The 13641-nt window shown below is 34.1% G+C and overlaps 2 protein-coding genes across 7 annotated transcripts; one reads left to right on the top strand and one right to left on the bottom strand.

The window, feature by feature from the left end:
• The first annotated feature begins 82 nt into the window (after positions 1 to 82).
• On the top strand, positions 83 to 1833 carry LOC126877710 (survival motor neuron protein-like). 2 transcript variants are annotated; one of them, XM_050640286.1, is made up of 5 exons: positions 83 to 418; positions 487 to 566; positions 756 to 938; positions 1064 to 1178; positions 1568 to 1833. In XM_050640286.1, exons 2-5 carry the CDS (start codon positions 522 to 524, stop codon positions 1828 to 1830), a joined length of 606 nt encoding a protein of 201 aa, XP_050496243.1. In that variant the 5' UTR covers positions 83 to 418; positions 487 to 521; the 3' UTR covers positions 1831 to 1833. The 2 variants fall into 2 exon arrangements, with proteins under 2 accessions (XP_050496243.1, XP_050496241.1); XM_050640284.1 differs by having other exon boundaries at positions 487 to 575.
• Positions 1834 to 2675: 842 nt separating this feature from the next.
• LOC126877708 (katanin p60 ATPase-containing subunit A-like 2) lies at positions 2676 to 6690 on the bottom strand. Of its 5 annotated transcripts, none has more exons than XM_050640280.1 (9): positions 6454 to 6645; positions 5950 to 6020; positions 5820 to 5876; positions 5336 to 5533; positions 4936 to 5215; positions 4581 to 4749; positions 4410 to 4522; positions 4004 to 4203; positions 2676 to 3853 (listed from the first exon to the last, which is right to left on the bottom strand). In XM_050640280.1, exons 1-7 carry the CDS (start codon positions 6514 to 6516, stop codon positions 4452 to 4454), a joined length of 909 nt encoding a protein of 302 aa, XP_050496237.1. In that variant the 5' UTR covers positions 6517 to 6645; the 3' UTR covers positions 2676 to 3853; positions 4004 to 4203; positions 4410 to 4451. The 5 variants fall into 5 exon arrangements, with proteins under 5 accessions (XP_050496237.1, XP_050496236.1, XP_050496235.1 ...); XM_050640279.1 differs by having other exon boundaries at positions 4392 to 4522; positions 4936 to 5224; positions 6454 to 6644; XM_050640278.1 differs by having other exon boundaries at positions 4936 to 5224; positions 6454 to 6644.
• Positions 6691 to 13641: the final 6951 nt, after the last annotated feature.

Below are 13641 nucleotides of genomic sequence, written 5' to 3'. Positions count from 1 at the left end.
GAGGTTTCTTCTATATTTATTTATATGTTCGTGATTGATGCTATTGACAACATACAACTAAGGGGAAATACGAATAGTAATAAATAGATGTATAATTCATTATGCAATTTTATAGAATTAAATCTTATTTATCTTCAGATATAAAAACTATATTTACCAGCTGAAACACTAACGCATATGCAGTATAATATAATCTACTTAACAATCTCGTTTTAGTTATAATATGTGATTAATTCTTTTGCTATTTCGCTATAAACAGTTTTTTGTGCATACAATATTTTTTTATAGTATTCTAATATATTGTTAGATATTGTAAAGAAAGTAAAATACAGTTATTGAAGTGTGGGAACATTCAATGTTAACCTTGCTTCAAAAAATAATCTTTCGAATGAATGGGGAATAGATTTTTAGTATTATAGTTGGTATAATGTCATCATTGTTTACAATGTGTTAGAGTTAAAGAAATGAGACAAATTAATATTTCAGAAGCAAATTCAATATTTAAATGATGTTATTTTAAAATGGCAGATGATATGAATGTTCTTTTTATACGAGGAAATGGAAACGTATGTATGGTAATGGAAACGTAATGGTTTTAACATTATTTTAGTACAAGATCTTAGCATAATAGTAATTAACAGTATCCATTACCTTTTAGTCAATTTTTGAAAAATGACATATATGATAATTTGCAATAGTTTGATAATAAAATACTTGTATCGATATTAATAACGTATAATTTGCTATCTCAAAAGGATACAGACACAGCCAATGATAATGTTTGGGACGATAGTGCATTAATAGAAGCATATGATAAAGCAATAAATTTAGCAAAAGAAGAAGTTATCAAGCGAATGGGAATGGATGTTGGAAATTCTCAACCGAAAGAAAACCTACAAAATCTTAAGCAGCCTAAACACGCAAGTAAATTACACAAGGTTGTGATTTTGATAGAATATTACAAATTTGATACAGAATATTATTAAATATATTGATTAAGAAGCAAATTATTTTATTTTGCTATTTACTTATATTTATTTGTATACACATCTTTTCTCTATAGAAATGGATCATAGGAGCACCTTGTCGTGCAATATACTCAGAGGATGGAGAAATTTATGAAGCTATAATATCAAAAATTTACGAAAACAATGGCACGTGTGTTGTAAAATTTGTAGGTAATACCTTTAGCATGATGGTTATGTCAATTAAGAAATGTACTAAAAATACATATATATATATGAAGTAAAGGCTTTCGCATAGTCTATCACAGTGTCATTCAGCAGGTTCTTAACTCGGCAGGAGTACCTGTCAATGTCTATGGAGAGACCCGTGGGATATAGGGTCATGAACCATAAACATGCATGTTACTTATTGTTCATTATTAGCTGCTTGGAATATAATTCTCCTCATTAGACGAGTGATTATTACTACATATATCAAGGCAAACATTTATACATATACATTTATGCACGGGAAATTCTAGTACATTGCCTGTAAGGACAGTAACTGAATGTCACTCAGCCATTCTATTAAATGACAAAAATTTCTTTTACTCTGTGTTTAGGCTATGGTAATACAGAGAAAGTCGAGTTGAGTTCTCTTTTAGAATCAGAAGGTTTGCAAAGTCAAATAGCACAACAAAAGAAAGCTTTGGAAGAGAAATTCAATGAAGAGAACGACGAGACTTGTGAGACTAATTTTTCTACAAATGTAAATTCGAAAAAATATAATGTAGAAAAAATGGATTGTGCACATCACTTCATATCGGGACCATCTTTCAATTCGATGACTGATATAATGCCACCTGCACCTCCTTTACCACCATAATTAATGGCCGAGTAAGTACAATTTAAAAATTCTAATGAAATGCTGAATACTTCTAATATTAATAAGTAATTTGGAATAAGTTTAACATTTTATTTGGAAAAAAAAAATACGAAATTTTAATAAAATGTACTAGATTACCAGATAATGATACAGACGCACTTTCAAGTATGTTGATGTCATGGTATATTAGTGGTTTTCACACAGGTAATTATTTCATATAAGTATTTTATTGTATATTAAATTTTCAATGGACTATGTTATTCGTGTTCATTCGCGTTCATTCACGTTTTTTCCCGCTTGACGAGAGAGACGAAAACGAGGAGAAAGGTCGCGATAAATGCTCGCTCGCTGCGCTCGCTCGGACCAATCTAGCCCAACCCAAAACCGATCCCGCGCGTTCTAACGAAAATTTCGATGAAATCGAAGAACGAACGCAAAAGGGATTGGTTTTGGGTTGGGCTATTTTTTTTCGAGCGAGCGGAGCGAGCGAGCAACGCGTAAGAGCGTATCGTTGCTTCGCATGGACTTTGAAATATCCGCCTCTGTTCGAACGTTCGAGTAGAAATAACTCGCTGAAAAGCGTTATAATGTATCGAAATTTTGCGTGAAATCGCTATGTTACGACGTAATCTGGTCGAAAGTAACGATTTCACTTTATTTTTTTGATAAGATTAACAAACGATAAGTTTAACTAATAATTAGATTAAAGATTAATAAGTTTAACGAACAATAAGAGGAACGAATAATATGTCTTACGAATAATGAATTTAACGTATAATGAGATTAACGATCGATAGGTTTCACGAATAATGAATTTAATTAACGCTATTAACAATGTTCCGGGGTTCAAACGAATCCACGGTCAACGGGATAACTCTTTACTATGTGTAGAATAATTTTAAACACAGAATACAATTGCTGAGACACTCGGTAAATTGCTCGATGTATCACTTTCCAAGGCGATCACACGAATGAATATCTGATGAAAATCTTTTTCGCTATCCGACTGCATTTGTTTGTTATATGCTCGCTGGAAACATCGAGAAGGTTCCAATCGTTGTTGCTAGGCAATTTCTGTCAAAAGTTTGTTGTATACTCTTTGGAAACATCGAGAAAGATTCAAACGCCGTTACTAGGCAGTTTCTGTCTGGAGATTGATTCCTAATACAACGTGTGTCCCATTATATCGACATCTCTAAAGTACAATTCTATGCGATTTCTAGGGAGAACAATACAACCGATCCACACCTTCGTCAGGCAAAACGTTTATCCCGTGACCGTGGCTACGTTCGGCAACCAGTTGTCACCTCGAACTCACTTTCGCTTTCACAAATATCAAACAATTACAAATGACAATTGCTTAATTACAGTTATGATAAAATCTAGGCTAAAGCATTAGAAGGCTTCCTCAAAATTGCAAAGGGAAGGCTCCGGTTTTCCTTTCATCTCCGACATATATAATACAAGGATATAATACAACCGAGCATTTTAAACTTAGCCTATAGCGTGTGCGCGCACACACACGCACACACACATGACACACACGACACACATGCGCGCACACACATGCGCGCATACACACATGCACACACATGCGAATGATTTCTCGAACGATAATCCATTTATTTATATTTTTCAATATCTGTCATTACGATTGCGTATTTATTTGTTCCGCGTATCATATTTATCTATTTGCATAACTGTAGGTGACATTTTTTTTAACAATTTTGCTAATATTTCATAACTTTTTAATTCATATTTCAAAGTGGTAACAGGTGTTTCTTTCTTTTCAAGTCTCCTCCATATCGGGCTTATTTCTAGTAGCCACGCTTGCTTACAAAGCAATTTTATATCTGCACAAGAATATCTTTCAGTACATTTTACTATGTGGTTTACAATATCTGTATTTTCTAATAAGTGGTTGCTAAGGTATAATTTGAATATACCAAGTCGAGCAACTTCATTGGGTAATGATACGTATATTTGCTTTTCGAGACGCCTGAGTAAAGCTGCATCAATGCCCCTAATAACATATTTACAATAAATATTATCGTTCTATTATACTAATAATAATGAAGGAATACTTCAAACAACACAATAACATATTTGGAATTTGGAGAAATATTACGATATTTTCTACTTAGAAAACATTGAAATAACGTGATATACGTACCAAGGGGAATTAGTTGTAGCCAGAAGAACTACATTAGAATTCTCATTAGACACTAATCCATCCAATCTAGAAAGAAGTTCTGATCTGAATCTCTTTGCAGGTTCAGACAATATACAGTCTCCTTTATTTGTGGCGATCCAGTCAATCTCGTCGATAAAAATAATTGTAGGCGAATGACTATAGGCAAGTTCAAATAAAACCTGTTCAGTTTAACAAATGTATTATTCATTAAATATTATATTCGAAATTCCTTAAATTCATTGCCTCATCGCGAATATGATATCATTTCGTTTTCCAAACAACTATTCTATTTATATATAAATGACGAAAAATAAAAATTTTATACCTAGAATCTCTCCTTCATAGACAAAGGAACAAAGAAACTTACATAGACAAAGCAACTTACACGTATATACTTCTCGGAATCGCCTCTCCATTTGCTGACCAATCAGCTGGCAGTTATGTTAAAAAAGGTGCAATGGCATTCTGTCGCGACTGCCTTCGCTAACTTCGTTTTCCCTGTTTTGTATATTTCTTGTAAACACGTACAGAAATGAAAAGAATACGAGTATCTTACCTGTACCAGGTGGGCCGTACAGCAAAATACCTTTCCATGGGGAAAACGGGCCATCAAAAGAGATAGGATACTTAAGGGGATACACAACGGCCTCCTTAACAGCGGTTTTACATTCTTCTAGGCCTATAACGTCATCCCAATGTACATTTAATTTGTTTACTACGATCTCCTGTGACGATACAAAGATATACAAAGATAAAATGGCGTCTTCTCTATATTAAGTAAGCGTTACGTAATTTGATATTTGAAGCGTTACCGAAATCACGTCATCGTCGATATACGTTGGACGATTTATCGACGGGAATTTTATCGTTTAAAAGCTTTACGATACGTATATTAATCGAAAATAACTTACGCATGAGACGTCCTCAGCAATCTTTCGTAATTCCGTATTATCTGAATAAAGCTTTTCAATGCATTTCAATATCTTCGATTGCATGGATTGTTCCATTGGGACGTTAAATAGCTCTTCTGATGAACGTCCATCACTCTCATTGGGGAATATTGACGTCACTGTCATTGCGAGATTAATATGATTCGTATTGTCATCAGTTATCTTCTGCTGTAGATTCGTCTCTTTCACAGGCTCACTTCTCGCTTGTTTACTAAAAGATTTGGCTTTTGTCTCAATACTTCTACAAACACTGGATCATATTGTAATACGATACGTTGAATTTGATACGTTGAATACGATACCGTTGAATAGGATACACGTTGAATACCGTTTAATATCGTTAAATAATTTAAATTCTTACGTTTTGCTTGCATTTGTCACTTCCCTCGTCATTTCCCTTCCAGTTATTTTCTTACACAATATGGGATATTTTTGAAATTTCATCTTGTAATAATTTTCATACTCTGCAACGATAATTTCCAAATCGATGTTGTCGCAGACCCGATGTTCGGGAGACAGACGAGCTTCCCGGAATAATACATCGCTAATGTCTATATACCTAAAAAAATGTAGTTTTTAATTAATTATAGTTTTTAACTGATTAAAAATATTTTTCGCAATGACTGAACACTATAAGATAACCATCAAACAACTGTTTTATCTCTAGGTAAGACGGGCAAAAGAATGTATTTACTATATAAATCCTCGAAGATAATTTCTTGTCTTCTGCTCTTTAATTTCCAATTTTTAGATGGATAAGAATAATTTGAATTTATATTTCATATATTTGTTTATAACTAGTTAATCTACATTATCGATTGAGTTATTCTTAACTACTGAATTACCGATGTCGAATTTTCAAATTTGGTTTCGCCTTCTCTTTCCACGATGTCCACTGATTTCTATTTCGATTGGTCACTGACACTATTCAAGAGAATTGGAACTAGGAATATATTTTAATTATAATATACTCACCCATTGTGTTCCAAATAATCACATACAAGGTATAATATGTTGCGATGACGTTCCGAAATACGACTCTCCTCCTAATATAATTATTTTTTCATTACAATAATATAAGTTTTTTCATGTAATTTTTTGTTACATTTGCGAATTCAACGAGTTACACATGATTTTTCATGAAACACGAACGTTAAAAATATTTGATACAGCCTAATTATAAAAATTGTTAGAAGCAAAAGTCATAGATACTATGTGCGAGTATCGCATGAAACGAACAGCTATTAAGAGAACTGCAGCAATATTACAAATCAAATAACAAAACACACACGTCTGTGACGTGGAAATTCTAAAATCTAAAATCTAAAATCTAAAATCTAAAATCTAAAATCTAAAATCTAAAATCTAAAATCTAAAATCTAAAATCTAAAATCTAAAATCTAAAATCTAAAATCTAAAATCTAAAATCTAAAATCTAAAATCTAAAATCTAAAATCTAAAATCTAGAATATTCCTTACCTTTTTTCGCAGATTATAAAATATCTTATTCATACTACCTTGCATCGATAAATCACCGTTCATAGTGACACTTTCAAATCGCCTATCGTTTCTCAATGGATACGAGAATTTCCGTTTATTACTTTAAAAACAACCCGTCCATTACGTTTCTCTTAAAAAATTCTTTCAACTCCGTTGAAAACCGTGCATCAAACAAGAGACAAACGATTTGTTGCCATGGAAATGTTTGGTTCACACATAAGCAACGCACAAATATAATGATAGAATAGCTGAGTGTGTGTACTGTATAGTAAGATGGATGCAACATGGAAATAGAAAGAGAACACCATGTATAGATACTTCCTGTCCTTGTTTAATCAGGCATGCACACTAGTGGACACTGACGCTGCTCGTATACCGCTGTTACATATTTCCTGTACAAGCGCGCGTCGTTAGACAAGGACGGAACATCCTCTCTCTACTTCTCTATCGCGTTTTTAGTTCGCTCACGCGCTCTGTACTTATATCTATTACATTTCCACCATAAGCAGCGGCCGTGCAGTGACTTACAAAAGTTCCGAACGGTTCCATCCTGGGCGGACGGTTAATTGCGTTCGGTACTTCGAGACAGGAAGGTGAGTACAGAATCGCTCCTCTTAGTACTCTTATTAAAAGTGTTATCATCGAATATAAGTTTTTTCAATAAATTCTTATCGTTTTACAATCTTTCTAGAATACAATGACGTCAGCAATCGATCATTTTCGCGAATTTATTGTAAATTAATTGGGGGAATATCTGGAGTTCTTTATCGGTTTCGACTGTAAAATCAGCAACTATTCGAATTTTTCATTCATAATTGTGACGTTTTCGACTCTTCCGTTGCCAAGACCCCCTTGAGAGATTTTTGGCACGTTCCATCACCCTTGTTAAACGAGTGCACATTGGTGGATATATTGATTTTAAAAACCAATACGTGAACGAGGTTTATTATCTCACTGGAACAAAGAAATCCGTTTTATTCGCGAATTTTCCGTGTTTCTTCTTAATTTTCGTGAGTGTCTGGTGCGGAGCATTATTTGAATGAACTTTTCATCGTTCAGATTATATTTCGTTTAAAAAGATTGAAATTGATGTCGAGAAGAAATGAAACAAGGTGCTCGGGCATTCCATCGTTTCCCGGGGAAAGAGAAATATGAAAAAAACGGTCGTTCTTCCTTCTGCCATTTTCGTCCATTACCAAAATGGTATGACCCAAATGTCCCGGGCCGTGAATCAATCAAGCGAATTTTGAATAATTTTTGAATAATATCCAGTTAATAATTTGTGAAACAAATTAATTTCATTTTATTGTTGGAAACAAATTAGTTGGATTTTTCTTTCTTTAGCAGTTTTCGCCGGAGTTGACTTGACGTGCTACTTCAGTTTCCATCTTCGCTTCTCGAAACTTCCAACGTCCTTGGTGTTGGAGTCTCCTTGTCCAGGTGAGTACATAGCTTCTAGATACTCGTCGCTGTTCATCCTTACGAGCCTCTCGAGCTTTAGTTGTCAATTGTTATCGTTAAAGGAAGAGAAGCTCGCGACAGATGTTATCGAACAAATCGTTTCTTCTCGAAAAGTTCGAACTTGTTCGTTGCGTTTGAATATATATGGACGGACGCCATTTTTCTTGACATCTTCATGATTTGTCATGTCGTGAGTATAGCTTCTGACTACCACATGTTTGTGATTTAACCACTTGTGAAATTTGACCACTATACCGTGATAGAAAAATATTTCCAATGAATTATAAATATTTTACATTGTGAATTATAAATATTTGTTACAAATTATATCGTACTTGAGGTGAAAATGAACCATATATCTGCTTATGGAATACGAGGTAGTAAATCATTCGAAACATAATAACGATTAATTAAGCACATATACAATAACGTTTACGAATGAATATTGCGAATTATTGTATGGCTTTAATGCGGTATTTAATGTTTTGATTGCGGTCTTTGAAATGGTATCATAGGTGCTGATATAATATCGCGCGAAAAAGGAAAGACCAGTGGTTAATATTGCAGGTGCACCAGTGCGTTGCGCTCGTCGGGGGTGGTTTTGACGCCGGTGCCGAGGAGAGACGCAGAACGTGTTCGATCGACCCGCGAACGTAGCCCGTGCTCATACTGCGACAGAGTTCGTTTCAGTTAGGCTCAGTCGCTGTTTGTCCGTCGACAGCGTATAGTCGCGTCGGCCTACGATTCCTTTTTTCTTCTTGTTTCTTGCGAACTCTCTCGCAACAGCCGTTCTATACGTACGCCGCCAGTATATCGCGTGATCATCGTTCCCGTTGCTTCCCTTACCCTCTCACGTCCTTCGAAGAAGACCACCCTTTGGTTTTTCCTTGTTTGGAGGGAATTCATCGCTCGGACACATGGACTGCGAAGCACGAGGGTTGATCGAGGCATCAGCGTGATGTACTTTTCAGGTTTCATATTTTCTCTATGATACTTTCTAAGGAGAATTTGAAAGATATACATTTTTAGGAAATAAAGGTTTTTATGGAGTCATCGATAGGTTAGAATTTAATTAACTCTCTTATAACAGGTATTCCAATTTTTTAATATATAAATTTAGTTTCCTCTATGGTGTTAGAGAACACAATGCGGGCATTTTATGATATAACGAATATATTCGTATATATTTTAGTTTATTCATTCGTCAAATTTCCCTAGTAGGCCGGCCTGCAGCTCACATGCAGCACTTAGTAAAAATTTGTTTTGTTAGAGGTTGGCTATTCTTCTTGCTATAAGAATATCGTGAAGTCATATCATATGATAAAGCACCTTCTGAAAGCTAGATGCTCGATAACGAGCCTAATGATTCTCGGTAGTTTGTAATGTCAAGCTTTGAATTGGCGAGATCGCTCTGCTGTCAAACGGCCGTCCAGCGGCGACCACATTCTTTAACCACGTTCAAGGGGTATATCACGCTACAGAAACCATCAAAGGGTTTGCAAGTTAGTTGCCTTTTAGAAGTGGGGCAGTTGGTTGTTACATGTAATCCGTAGTTGCTGGCTGTTCTCCTTAGTCGCCATACATCATAGAGACGACAGTTATAGTCGCCAGTTGTCCTTGCTAATGGTTGCTTGTTGTCGCTAGTTAGTTCTCGTTATCGTTATGTATTCCATCAATCACGCGAAATTTAACGTATGGGAATTTATTCTTCTTTATTCTTTCTGTAGGGAGATTTTTTAAGACGAGGAAAATATAGAATATTTTAAGACGACGGTAAGGTTTGAATTTAAGTAACTGTTTTATGATACAACAAAGTGGAAAGACGATTTAATTTTATAAAGTTTAGGGTAATTTTTTAAAAAACTTCGAATTTAAAAGATTCAAATAGATATCTTAAACGTAATTAAACCCTCCATATCGTAAGAAATTAAATGAAACTGCGCAACAAAGTTGATACATTTAATGTATTATTTTAAACATTTATTTAAAAACATTTATTTAAAATTTAAGTGTAGGCGTCGACGCGCGCGCGCCATTCGAAGCATTTGTCAGTTCGTTACATCTGCGGTAAAAGTTGTAACTACGAAGAAGCTTAACATATGGTGCGTCTCAAGACGACAGTAAAAAGTATTAAGAGATTTTTCGAGATTTTTTCTTTTAAGTTTCCAAGTACTTTTTCTATTTAACTTCTTTTTTTTTTTTGTTGCATTTTCTAACAATATTCGATAAATAGAGACGAAATATGACAGTTCTTAGTTCGGGGATTTATTGGTTCGAAAGTTACTTGAAAAGTGTTTCTGGAGTTCGTGCGGTTAATACTTTTAAACTTTTACCGAGTACGACTTATTCCGTATGGCTGGACAAATCTTTGTTGATACTGTAAGCGTAACTGTAAGCGTCCGGATATTGTCTTGTGGAGATAGAAAAATACACGAAGTATTGATTGAACTACATATTTTTTTAATTCTTTTTTAATTCTTTTAGTTCTTCATATATTGATAATAAAACGATATTCCGCTACTTTGAGCACAATATAGTAATGTTTAAATAAATAATAAAATTTACGCATTTCGTCTTCATGCGTCGATAAGAAAATGCAAAAAAAGTTAAAGAAAGATGATGCGCAGGCGCGAAGTTTAGTCAGCAATAATATTTAAAACCTCTAAAATATATTGTACACATTTATTTGCAAATAAGCTCAATGAAATTGAACTGTAACTGTGTTTCCAATAATGTCTTCGATGTATTGCTCGCCATTATGTCGGATTAACAGCTCTAAGTGATCGACCTTAATCACTAAATGTCGGCCGTGATTCAGTGGTATAGCTTTACATATGACGGACATCGCAGGCGCTTGTAAGACGTCCATTGTGAAACGTTTCCAATAGCACCGTTTATGCACCGTTTATGTGATGGTGAAATCTGAATATATATATCGCTGAAATATATATCGCTTATCACTTGAGTCTGACACGATCGTTTTTAAATAGAATCACAATTTTTTATTCTTTACAAAATCAGTCTTTAAAGATTATGTGCAAATAAAATAGATAAATAGATAAATGGTTGTAGAAACTTATAAAACAGATATTACAAGTATATCTAAATAAATGATATATTTATAAATTGTAATATTTGATCTAAAGTTTAAATAAATAAAAGAGATACTCGTGACTTACAATAAACGTATTTTTTTTTTCAATTTTTAAACAAAGCAAAAGTGGATAACAATTTTTCAAAATGTAAAAATCAACACAATGGTTGGTTTCTTTAATTAATCAATAACGTTTAAAGTTAATTAATGTCCAGAGTGGTTTGTACATTTTGTATTTCGCCGTATTTCAACGTTCGATGTGTAAATAGAACTTGATGCCTGAAATATCGAAAAAATAATTAAATCCGATCGTTCCGTCGAATTTGCAAATTGTATACTCGTGTAAAATCGAGTGCGCTTGTGTATGCTGATACGAAAAGTGGTAGTATATTTTTCTTTTTTCGATTATCGTTATCACTTTTTGTGTGGAAAAATTAATTCCGTGAAATGGAAGTGCAATCAATACGGCTTATCACGAAATAATAGCACAACGACGGTACATATTGGTATTGACGTCAGCTTCACAAAATTTCCCGAGTATCGCGGTCGACTATTTGGGTTAAGAATTCATTTTCAAGGTTCTACAAGCACGAGTATCTTATGGATATGAAATTTTCAGTGTACATTTTAATAACCATATTCCATATTGCATGCTGCGGTCCAAGAAAAATCCGCAGTTAATATTCTGCTAATCCCTGCTGCTTTTAAAGACCATAAGTAGTCGTCCGTAAGGTTTAAAAGATTTCGAGTAGATTTGTATTACGTATTTTATCTTCTAATTTTTAAAGAGAGGATCGTGTTTAATTAATTGAAAATGACGAAACTGTAATGGGACATTATTATCAAATATTAAACGTGGTTCCATTGGGTACTTTTATGGTCTTTGCGAGATATATATGCATTATACGTTGCTATTGGCAACGCGTAGCGATGAACGATGGAGAGCAATACCTTCGTTATCTCGTCTCGGTTGTGTACATATCAGTAATGCACAGTACTCGTACTAAATATCTTACAAATTCCATACAGATTTTCAGATTAGTTTCGAATAATACCAACACGACCATGATAGTCACAGTACAGTATTAAATGGTGCTACTATGCATAATACACTCCTAAAATGTTTCTACAAATATATTTGTCCGAATATTTTTGTCAGCTACTATATCCTAACCACGATTTATTAAACAATATATAGATTTAAAAAAGAATATATAACGACATTACTTGTTTAGGCTAGATTGGTTTAACTTGTATAGTTTTAGTAACTGTGTAAGATCAAACAAGAACTTATCGTTAGTTTGGCGAGATTTGATTACACGAAGCAACATAATTGCTTTGAAACTCAGGACAGAAAACAATGTCAACCGGTAGACGCGTTTGTCTGGTGAACGTGTAACGCGTGAATAATAGATAGCGACAATCACGCGAACGCTAGTTACAGCTGACTTGGCTTACATTGTAGCATTCAAACTAGAGTATACGAGCCGTAAGCACTATTGAAAGTTCAAAGGCCGACTAGTGAGCTTCATCCTATCTCATTTTTTAATCAGGCGATGGATCGACGAATCGTATTGATTTCGAGGATTATTATAGTTCTGTGGAAATTTTAAAGCGCGGTTTGTCTAATCTTGTCTCGTTAGCTACAGACTCTTTGGCGAGCAGCCTGAAACTTGATCCAGTTTCGAGAAAATGAAAAATTCGTTTCTTCTCTTTGCTTCCCTGTTCCTTCTTTCCTCCTTTTTCCCTTTTTACATCGCGTTAAGACCCGTTAAATAATATTGACTGCCGTGGACGCTGGCTGAGAAGTGCACTTTATAACTAGCTTTAAAATCACTGACGTCGATGAGGACAAAGGTAAGTTAGAGGGTCATTTATCTGAGCTGGTGTTATTCGACCTGAACTCTGCAGCTTTTCACAGTTTCTTTCGTTTTTCTTTTAAGAGCAGAGATGTTAACTGGTCTCTTGTTACGTGTAAGAAAGTACGTGTATGTACTAAAGCTTATTTATCACCAATTGGTTGCTCAAAGTCGAGATATACATACCTATATTATATTAATACGTTACAGAAGATTACGCGTTAGTTAGCTTATGAGAATTTATAGTGTGTCACAGATCACAAAAGCAGAATGACTACTTTTTCATAAACGATATATGTATATGAATTGAAAGTTTAACTATTACGTCACATACTTCTCTCGATAAACGTCGTCGAGTGCATATTGTTAAAGAATATTAGCCATTTGAATTCAATAGTTTCGAAGATACTAATGCTTCTGTGAAGTTTTTGCAGGCTGTTAATTTTTTATTCAGATACTACAAATTTTAAATAACTTCGATTAGAAATAAAAATCACATTACATTAACGCGTAGAATGTAACGTAACGTAGATAATGTAAATATAAATTATATTACAAGGAAACAATACGGTAATTGTAGGTAATGTGAAACATTCTGGTTAAAATTGCATCCTTTGAAGGCTAGGACACACAGTACTTACGAAGTAGATTAAGTAGCAAATGGGGTACTTAAGAAAATTCATGTTGTCATTGTTTAATAAACATCTTCAGCTAATAGCTTTCTGCAAAAGCTGGTTTAAGTTATGCTAGCTT

Source organism: Bombus huntii, unplaced genomic scaffold, assembly GCF_024542735.1.
Source record: "Bombus huntii isolate Logan2020A unplaced genomic scaffold, iyBomHunt1.1 ctg00000222.1, whole genome shotgun sequence".
In the NCBI taxonomy this organism is placed as follows: domain Eukaryota; kingdom Metazoa; phylum Arthropoda; class Insecta; order Hymenoptera; family Apidae; genus Bombus; species Bombus huntii.
This window is presented reverse-complemented; position numbering and strand designations above follow the sequence as displayed.

Bases quoted from the DNA above. Each gene is read 5' to 3' on its own strand.
- LOC126877710 (XM_050640284.1), top strand. From the start codon at position 522: ATGGCAGATGATATGAATGTTCTTTTTATACGAGGAAATGGAAACGTA. The intron at 576-755 runs GTAATGGAAACG...CTATCTCAAAAG, and splicing joins GAAATGGAAACGTATGTATG to GATACAGACACAGCCAATGA. The intron at 1,179-1,567 runs GTAATACCTTTA...CTCTGTGTTTAG, and splicing joins GTGTGTTGTAAAATTTGTAG to GCTATGGTAATACAGAGAAA.
- LOC126877708 (XM_050640279.1), bottom strand. From the start codon at position 6,516: ATGAACGGTGATTTATCGATGCAAGGTAGTATGAATAAGATATTTTAT. The intron at 5,225-5,335 runs GTAAGAATTTAA...AATATGATCCAG, and splicing joins GTGACAAATGCAAGCAAAAC to TGTTTGTAGAAGTATTGAGA. The intron at 4,750-4,935 runs GTAAGTTATTTT...GTATCGTCACAG, and splicing joins TTGCTGAGGACGTCTCATGC to GAGATCGTAGTAAACAAATT.